At 38.9% G+C, this 10,415-nt stretch overlaps 1 protein-coding gene across 2 annotated transcripts; it reads left to right on the plus strand.

Annotated features, from left to right (window-relative positions):
- The first annotated feature begins 444 nt into the window (after window positions 1–444).
- On the plus strand, window positions 445–9,278 carry LOC104241703 (probable serine/threonine-protein kinase PBL18). Of its 2 annotated transcripts, XM_070160271.1 has the most exons (7): window positions 445–535; window positions 655–811; window positions 1,241–1,554; window positions 1,642–1,777; window positions 8,030–8,169; window positions 8,328–8,451; window positions 8,622–9,278. In XM_070160271.1, the coding sequence occupies exons 2-7, from the start codon at window positions 712–714 to the stop codon at window positions 9,068–9,070; spliced, it is 1,263 nt and encodes a 420-aa protein (XP_070016372.1). In that variant the 5' UTR covers window positions 445–535; window positions 655–711; the 3' UTR covers window positions 9,071–9,278. The 2 variants fall into 2 exon arrangements, with proteins under 2 accessions (XP_070016372.1, XP_070016371.1); XM_070160270.1 differs by lacking the exon at window positions 445–535 and having other exon boundaries at window positions 600–811.
- Window positions 9,279–10,415: the final 1,137 nt, after the last annotated feature.

The raw sequence follows: 10,415 nt of genomic DNA on the forward strand, positions 1-10,415 counted from the left end.
CTTCCTCTTCCTTCTTTCTTCTTCGATCATTTAGCTAGAATTGTGAGAGTTGGAAGTGAAATTGGGAGTTCCAATTTCAACATCTTATTTTATGCCCTATTGGATAAAAAGAGAAAAGGTTTTGCAAAAAAAGGAAATAATAATTTATGTATATTTATGTTATGTCTCAACAACACTCATTTTCCATGGTTTTAGCATCTATCAAACAGTATAAAAACATTCAAGCTGCTTCTAGACTAAACTAACAAACAGATATGCAATCCAAGTCATCTTTGACCCTTCGCGTTAATATCGCACAACCAATGGCCGAACATAGTGCACAATTTTCCTCGTGCACACAAATATTGCCATTCTAACTTCATCTATGACCAAACTCTCCATATAATTTGAACTTGAAACATAGATGATTGAATATTACGTTAGTATATAGGAGTAGTTTGTAAATGAATTAAGTCAGAATAAATACAAAGGACTAACATAGTAAATTAACATTAACATTGATTGAATATTATGACAAATGGCTCCTGTACCACAGGTTTGTCTAGTTCATCTAACCTCTCATTATTAACTCTGTTTCAGCAAAAACAAACCAGATTTTGGGGTGTTTCAATGCTCTTCTTGTTCTTCATCTTAATTTGCCTTGTGCCCCTGCAGTAGGTATGGAGGACAAAGAGCCAATTTTGTCTACATTTTGATTAAAATTTTGTGGGTATGGGCAACTGGTTCACCTGTTGCGTTCAAAGGCGTGAGAAAGTCGCAGGAATCCCTAAAGCTGGAATTTTAACGTTTGTCAACTCAATAGGAACCAGTGGTATTATTCTTCATTCTTGATAACATGCAATTCCAATATTTTCTTTTATAAAATGGTGGTCGGGTTGGGTCAGCTTGGGCTCCCCTCAATAATTGGTATTGGCAAATCCCAATGCCTGTGCATATTTTAATTCGTTTCAAGACGGTTTATGATTATGACTTTTCTCTTTGTATTTACTAACAAATTGTGGTATATACGACTTTAATATACGTATATACAGCCACTCAGAAATGTGATTATGTTCCATCGATATTTTGTTATGCAAGATTTTAGAGAGTGAGGATAATCATTAGTTTTTTGTATCTGGAAAATATGAGTTATTATGTCTCTAGTAATTGTAATTGCATACTTTGTTCATGTTTTACCAAATAAGATGCAAACCTCTCCCACACTGACATGTTTCCAAATATACTTGTTTTAATCTGACAGAACATGCCAGTCACCCATTGCCTGTTCCAGACAAGAATTCTACCGGGAAAAAGAGAACAGGGATTGTACCAAGTCCAAGGTCTGAGAGTGAAATACTATCATCTCCTTATCTAAGAGCGCTTTTGCTCTCTGAACTTGCAAAGGCCACCAACAATTTCCATCGCGATTGCCTTCTTGGTGAAGGAGGATTTGGTTATGTTTATAAGGGATGGCTATGCGAGGAAACACTAACTGCTTCAAGACCTGGATCAGGACTGGTAGTTGCAGTAAAGAAGCTCAAGCCTCGAGGATTGCAGGGCCATAAGGAGTGGCTGGTGGGTTACGTTACGTTGTTTGCTAACTACATTTCTTTTTCTATTCCTGGCACCTCATTATGTATGTTTATCGTTTTCTTCCTATAGTCAGAAGTAAATTATCTTGGGCAACTTCGTCATCCAAACTTGGTCAAGCTCATTGGATTCTGCTTGGAAGGTGAAAACCGGCTGTTAGTATACGAATTTATGCCAAGAGGGAGCTTGGAGAATCATTTGTTTCGAAGTGAGTTATTAATTCATATTTTCTTTCAACTACTTTAGGGTCCATGTGAATGAAATACATTCATTTACGTACACTTAATTTGTTTGTGTAAATAAGTAGCCCATCTTCGTTTCTTCATACGTAAGCATTTCTTTTTATCTTCAAAATGTTTTGCATTCCTCGACCTCGATAGATATTACAACTTTTTTATGTTGTCCTATGTATTCACAAACTCTAGAATTGGCAAGTTGTGGTTGTTAATGATGATGTCCATCTCATTGAAGAAGTATTAGGCATGTGCCTAATAAGAGTTTTCTTTGGTTTGGTAGCCAACCTTGTTGACTTGGTTTGGTTGGTAGCCAACCTTGTTGAATTAGTTTGGTTTGGTAGCCAACCTTGTTGAATTTCTTTGGTTTGGTAGCCAACTTTGTTGAATTGTGAAAAGTGTGTGTAAATTGTCAAATATTGTAGGCTTTAGAGGGTGAAGCTTTGGCTATAAAAGGAGAGCTTCAACTCTCATTTCTTCACACCAACAAAGAGAGAAAGAAAGAGTAAGGTTTCACAGACAAGGTATAAGAAAATAGTCTGTGAGGAAAATAGAGAGTGAGCGATATTGTAGTGAGGTGGGAATATCAAAAGAGGGTTATTTCTTTTGAGTGTTGTAGTGGTCTTTGGAGTATTTACCTCCGACCTACAAAGTTGTAAAATTCCTTACTATAGTGATATCAGTTGCTCCTCTCGGGGTCGTGGTTTTTTCCCTTATTCAGAAGGGTTTTCCACGTAAAAATTTTGGTGTCATTGTTACTCTTTTATTCTTGTTAATTACCGTATCTCGGTGCTACATTATTATTCCGCTTTATTACCGTGAATATTATTTTGGTAAGGGGTTTATTCCCAACAACTGGTATCAGAGCACGGGTTCTGCTCGTTCACTGAAATACTATTCACTGTCGGTAGTACTATACTTGGTGAAAAATAAAAATGTCCGGAGTAAAGTACGAGGTAGCAAAATTCAACGGAGATAACGGTTTCTCAACATGGCAAAGAAGGATGAGAGATCTGCTCATCCAACAAGGATTACACAAGGTTCTAGATGTTGATTCCAAAAAGCCTGATACCATGAAAGCTGAGGATTGGGCTGACTTGGATGAAAGAGCTGCTAGTGCAATTAGGTTGCACTTATCAGATGATGTGGTAAATAACATCATTGATGAAGACACTGCACGAGGAATTTGGACAAGGTTGGAAAGCCTATACATGTCCAAAACGCTGACAAATAAATTGTACCTGAAGAAGCAGTTATACGCCCTACACATGAGTGAAGGTACGAATTTTTTGTCACATTTAAATGTGTTTAACGGACTAATCACACAGCTTGCCAACCTCGGAGTGAAAATCGAGGAAGAAGATAAAGCCATCTTGCTATTGAACTCGTTGCCATCTTCGTACGATAACTTGGCAACAACCATCCTGCACGGTAAGACTACTATTGAGTTGAAAGATGTCACATCGGCTCTTCTACTCAATGAGAAGATGAGAAAGAAGCCTGAAAATCAAGGACAGGCTCTCATCACAGAAGGTAGAGGCAGGAGTTATCAAAGGAGTTCGAACAACTATGGTAGATCCGGAGCTCGTGGGAAGTCAAAGAACCGATCCAAATCAAGAGTCAGAAATTGCTACAACTGTAATCAACCAGGTCACTTCAAAAGAGATTGCCCAAATCCAAGGAAGGGCAAAGGTGAAACCAGTGGCCAGAAGAATGACGACAACACAGCCGCCATGGTGCAAAATAATGATAATGTTGTCCTCTTTATAAATGAGGAAGAGGAATGCATGCACCTGTCAGGTTCAGAGTCGGAATGGGTGGTTGACACAGCGGCATCTCACCATGCCACACCGGTAAGAGATCTTTTTTGCAGATATGTAGCAGGTGATTTCGGCACAGTGAAAATGGGTAACACAAGTTACTCAAAGATTGCGGGGATTGGTGACATTTGTATCAAGACAAATGTCGGATGCACATTGGTTCTAAAGGATGTGCGGCATGTACCTGATTTACGGATGAACTTGATCTCGGGAATTGCTTTAGACCGAGATGGATACGAGAGCTATTTTGCAAATCAAAAGTGGAGACTCACTAAGGGATCATTGGTGATTGCAAAGGGAGTTGCTCGTGGCACGTTGTACAGGACAAATGCAGAAATATGCCAAGGTGAATTGAACGCGGCACAAGATGAGATTTCTGTAGATTTGTGGCACAAAAGAATGGGTCATATGAGCGAGAAGGGATTGCAGATTCTTGCCAAGAAATCACTCATTTCTTATGCCAAAGGTACAACGGTAAAACCTTGTGACTACTGTTTATTTGGTAAGCAGCATAGAGTCTCATTTCAGACATCGTCTGAAAGAAAATTGAATATACTTGATTTAGTATATTCTGATGTTTGCGGCCCAATGGAAATTGAATCAATGGGCGGTAACAAATATTTTGTTACTTTTATTGATGATGCTTCACGAAAATTATGGGTTTATATTTTGAAAACCAAAGATCAGGTGTTTCAAGTTTTCCAGAAGTTTCATGCTCTAGTAGAAAGGGAGACGGGTCGAAAGCTAAAGCGTCTCCGAAGTGACAATGGAGGTGAGTACACTTCAAGGGAATTTGAAGAGTATTGTTCAAGTCATGGGATCAGACATGAAAAGACAGTTCCTGGAACCCCACAGCACAATGGCGTAGCCGAGAGGATGAACCGCACCATTGTGGAGAAGGTGAGAAGCATGCTCAGAATGGCTAAACTGCCTAAGTCATTCTGGGGTGAAGCAGTTCAGACAGCCTGTTACCTGATCAATAGGAGTCCATCAGTTCCGTTGGCGTTTGAAATCCCAGAGAGAGTCTGGACCAACAAGGAGGTGTCCTACTCGCATCTGAAGGTGTTCGGTTGCAGAGCTTTTGCACATGTACCAAAAGAGCAGAGAACAAAGCTGGATGATAAATCTATTCCCTGCATATTTATCGGATATGGAGATGAAGAGTTCGGGTACAGACTGTGGGATCCTGTAAAGAAGAAGGTCATCAGAAGTAGAGATGTAGTCTTCCGAGAAAGTGAAGTTGGAACTGCTGCTGATATGTCAGAAAAGGCGAAGAATGGTATAATTCCTAACTTTGTTACTATTCCTTCTACTTCTAACAATCCCACAAGTGCAGAAAGTACGACCGACGAGGTTGCCGAGCAGGGGGAGCAACCTGGTGAGGTTATTGAGCAGGGGGAGCAACTTGATGAAGGTGTCGAGGAAGTGGAGCACCCCACTCAGGGAGAAGAACAACCTCAACCTCTGAGGAGATCAGAGAGGCCAAGGGTAGAGTCACGCAGGTACCCTTCCACAGAGTATGTCCTCATCAGTGATGAGGGGGAGCCAGAAAGTCTTAAGGAGGTGTTGTCCCATCCAGAAAAGAACCAGTGGATGAAAGCTATGCAAGAAGAGATGGAATCTCTCCAGAAAAATGGCACATACAAGCTGGTTGAACTTCCAAAGGGTAAAAGACCACTCAAATGCAAATGGGTCTTTAAACTCAAGAAAGATGGAGATGGCAAGCTGGTCAGATACAAAGCTCGATTGGTGGTTAAAGGCTTCGAACAGAAGAAAGGTATTGATTTTGACGAAATTTTCTCCCCCGTTGTTAAAATGACTTCTATTCGAACAATTTTGAGCTTAGCAGCTAGCCTAGATCTTGAAGTGGAGCAGTTGGATGTGAAAACTGCATTTCTTCATGGAGATTTGGAAGAGGAGATTTATATGGAGCAACCAGAAGGATTTGAAGTAGCTGGAAAGAAACACATGGTGTGCAAATTGAATAAGAGTCTTTATGGATTGAAGCAGGCACCAAGGCAGTGGTACATGAAGTTTGATTCATTCATGAAAAGTCAAACATACCTAAAGACCTATTCTGATCCATGTGTATACTTCAAAAGATTTTCTGAGAATAACTTTATTATATTGTTGTTGTATGTGGATGACATGTTAATTGTAGGAAAAGACAAGGGGTTGATAGCAAAGTTGAAAGGAGATCTGTCCAAGTCATTTGATATGAAGGACTTGGGCCCAGCACAACAAATTCTAGGGATGAAGATAGTTCGAGAGAGAACAAGTAGAAAGTTGTGGCTATCTCAGGAGAAGTACATTGAACGTGTACTAGAACGCTTCAACATGAAGAATGCTAAGCCAGTCAGCACACCTCTTGCTGGTCATCTAAAGTTGAGTAAGAAGATGTGTCCTACAACAGTGGAGGAGAAAGGGAAACATGGCTAAAGTTCCTTATTCTTCAGCAGTCGGAAGCTTGATGTATGCAATGGTATGTACTAGACCTGATATTGCTCACGCAGTTGGTGTTGTCAGCAGGTTTCTTGAAAATCCTGGAAAGGAACATTGGGAAGCAGTCAAGTGGATACTCAGGTACCTGAGAGGTACCACGGGAGATTGTTTGTGCTTTGGAGGATCTGATCCAATCTTGAAGGGCTATACAGATGCTGATATGGCAGGTGACATTGACAACAGAAAATCTACTACTGGATATTTATTTACATTTTCAGGGGGAGCTATATCATGGCAGTCTAAGTTGCAGAAGTGCGTTGCACTTTCAACAACTGAAGCAGAGTACATTGCCGCTACAGAAACTGGCAAGGAGATGATATGGCTCAAGCGATTCCTTCAAGAGCTTGGATTGCATCAGAAGGAGTATGTCGTCTATTGTGACAGTCAAAGTGCAATAGACCTTAGCAAGAACTCTATGTACCATGCAAGGACCAAACACATTGATGTGAGATATCATTGGATTCGAGAAATGGTAGATGATGAATCTCTAAAAGTCTTGAAGATTTCTACAAGTGAGAATCCCGCAGATATGCTGACCAAGGTGGTACCAAGGAACAAGTTCGAGCTATGCAAAGAACTTGTCGGCATGCACTCAAACTAGAAGACAGTGCTACCTCCTCTAGATGAATGAGACTGGAGGGGGAGATTGATGATGTCCATCTCATTGAAGAAGTATTAGGCATGTGCCTAATAAGAGTTTTCTTTGGTTTGGTAGCCAACCTTGTTGACTTGGTTTGGTTGGTAGCCAACCTTGTTGAATTAGTTTGGTTTGGTAGCCAACCTTGTTGAATTTCTTTGGTTTGGTAGCCAACTTTGTTGAATTGTGAAAAGTGTGTGTAAATTGTCAAATATTGTAGGCTTTAGAGGGTGAAGCTTTGGCTATAAAAGGAGAGCTTCAACTCTCATTTCTTCACACCAACAAAGAGAGAAAGAAAGAGTAAGGTTTCACAGACAAGGTATAAGAAAATAGTCTGTGAGGAAAATAGAGAGTGAGCGATATTGTAGTGAGGTGGGAATATCAAAAGAGGGTTATTTCTTTTGAGTGTTGTAGTGGTCTTTGGAGTATTTACCTCCGACCTACAAAGTTGTAAAATTCCTTACTATAGTGATATCAGTTGCTCCTCTCGGGGTCGTGGTTTTTTCCCTTATTCAGAAGGGTTTTCCACGTAAAAATTTTGGTGTCATTGTTACTCTTTTATTCTTGTTAATTACCGTATCTCGGTGCTACATTATTATTCCGCTTTATTACCGTGAATATTATTTTGGTAAGGGGTTTATTCCCAACAGTTAAATCTTCAAGGGTTCTCAATATCAATCATCTCAAGTAGCTTTCCAAGGCATTTTATCTTTCACCAGTGTTGGATCATCAAGACAATGGATAGATCAGATGCAAAATCATTTTTGTAGATCTAATCTGGATGGGATAATCTACTGAGTTCTGTCATTGGATTACAGTTGCCTAACTACAGTTATACTAACCAGAATCAATGATGGAGTTCCCTCGAAAAAGATATTAAATTACAGCTAAGTTATTATATTAAGAGAGATATGAATAGGATATTACTCTATTCAGTTATTATGTATACTTTGCAAGCAGCTTTTGATATACAACTATCTTTTTAATTTGTACTGCATGCAATTACTGGCTAGACTAGGTAAATTTTCTGTTTTTACTTGCACGAATTGGGTTATTACATAATACCCTACCAAAACTTTGTCCAAATCCACTTTACTTAAAATCTAATCCATCCAAATTTGTTGCATCGTGATGGGCGATGGAATCCAGGTTTAGCTTGCCACCCTTTTAGCCTTTTGTGATACTTGACATTTTATGGATGAAATAAAAACACCATGAGATTTCTTTGTAGATTCAAGTCTATTGACCTGAAATTGTCCGATTTGCAGAGAGTGCATCAGTAGTTCTTCCATGGGCAACAAGGATTAAAGTTGCTATAGGTGCTGCTCGAGGACTTTCTTTTTTGCATGACGCGGAACCACAAGTTATCTATCGTGATTTTAAAGCTTCTAACATCCTTTTAGACCCGGTATCGTGATTTTTTTGGCTTTTAACCAAATTTCTCTGATCATTTGGTTGCCTTTAGTTTCATTTTTTTTTTGTGGGTTTATGTGAGGCCAACATGTATGATTTGATTGGCGGGTAGATGAGTACTTCATAATTGAATTTCATATATTCTTCATGTAGGATTTTAATGCAAAACTTTCAGATTTTGGCTTGGCAAAATCTGGTCCAACTGGTGATCATTCTCATGTATCTACTCAAGTAATGGGTACTCAAGGATATACTGCTCCTGAATATCTTACTACAGGTTTATTTATTTTCAATCAAGTCAAGATTTCTTCATGTGCTATTGCTTTATTTATTAAATTCCTGATTGCACTTCTGATCATCCGGGTTGGTCATATGATACTCAAAGTGTATAAAAAATGTGAATATTATCGGCTCCTAGTTTGACCACATCTTTTTCATCTTTGGCAGGTAAACTAACAGCCAAATGTGATGTTTATAGCTTTGGGGTTGTTTTACTCGAGCTGCTTACTGGTCGTCGTGTAATGGATAAAAAGAAGACTGGTGCGGAGCAAAATCTGATCGAATGGGCAACTCCGTATCTGCATGACAAGAAAAAGTTGTTCAGGATTATGGACACTAAGTTAGAAGGGCAATATCCTCGAAAAGCAGCAACGATAGCAGCCACTCTTGCATTACATTGTGTACATCCTGAAGCAAGGGGCAGACCAGATATGTCATTCGTGTTGAGTGCTTTAGAACAGCTCCCTTCTAAATATACGTCTGGTCGTCCATTTGGAGATAGGAGAAAGGTGTCTAAATCTCGACACAAATCTGAATCTTCACTTCCAGGCAGTGTTAGGACAAAACACGCCTCTCGTGTTTCAGAAGGTACAAAATCCCCACGAGAACGATCATAACAGGCAGTTTTCAGTGCAATGGAGTTTTTTGGCTAATTGTATTTAACTGTGTCATTTTGTATCATGCTTATTTTAAAGTAGCAACACCCAAATATGATCTTGTATATAACAATTATTAACTATACCGCAAGAACTCAGCCTAAGTTGCAGGGGTTACTTCTAGTAACAATCTAAATTAGCTCCAGTGTAGCGTTCGCTTATTAAAAAAAATCACTAGCTCCATTCTCGACATTGCAAATTCTTTCAATTCCTTTTTCACTGTAGCCTCATAATAAGGATCTTTGTTTATTATTGCAAATTACATGTTGGAAAAATATAATGGCAGTTGATTTAAAGGGAAAAGAAGCAAAGCAATGAGAGGGTTATAAATATGCAAAGGGAATATGGTGTTTTTATTGTTGCACTCATGGAGCCGTTTCAAAAAACAAGGTATATTCAGAGGTGTATAGAAGGAGACTGGGAATGGAAGCTGCAATCTCAAATGTGAATGGGAAGATATGGTTATTCTTTAATGTTGTGGTGGAGTGGGAGTTGTTGATGGATACAGAACAACAAGTGAGCATCACGGTGTATCATCAAGTGTTAGGTAAGCGCATTATGATGACTTTTGTATATGCAAAGTGTTCCTCATTGGAAAGACTAGAGTTATGGGATAATCTTTACTATTATCTAGCTAGTGATATGGAGTTGCCTTGGTTGGTTGGGGGGATTTCAATGTGATTCTTGGTGAGGATGAAAAAATAGGAGGATTGCCAGTGTATCCCCCAGAATATGAAAAATTTACTTTTTGTATTAAATCTCGTGGACTTTTTGATCTTGGCTACAAGGGCAGTCCTTTCACTTGGTGGAATGGAAGGCCAAATGAAGAATGCATTTTCAAAAGATTGGACAGAATCTTTGTGAACTTGTCTTTCCAAACTCTGTTCCCTAATATAGAGGTGGAGCACCTAATCAGAACAGACTCAGATCATGCACAAATATTGATAAGTTGTGGAGAGGAGGCAATGCAATTTGTTAAACCATTCAAGTTTTTGAACTTTTGGACAAAACATGACACCTTCATGGAGGTTGTGAGGCAAAATTGGATGGCTGACTTCATAGAGGATCCATTTTTGACGTTCAAGCAGAAACTAAAAAGGGTTAAAATTGCTCTTTCTAAATGGAGTAAACTTACCTATGGTGATATTGTAAGCACGTGATTTTTGACCCTCCCCGAGAATTTTCACATTTTTAGCGTGAATATGTGAAATTGGGTCTAGTATAGCTATTTTAACTATATTTACTTTATTTCGTTGCAAAAAGAAAATTTTCAAAAAATATATATATAAATTTTAGTTTATGTATC

Source organism: Nicotiana sylvestris, chromosome 10 (genome assembly GCF_000393655.2).
Source record: "Nicotiana sylvestris chromosome 10, ASM39365v2, whole genome shotgun sequence".
Taxonomy (NCBI): domain Eukaryota; kingdom Viridiplantae; phylum Streptophyta; class Magnoliopsida; order Solanales; family Solanaceae; genus Nicotiana; species Nicotiana sylvestris.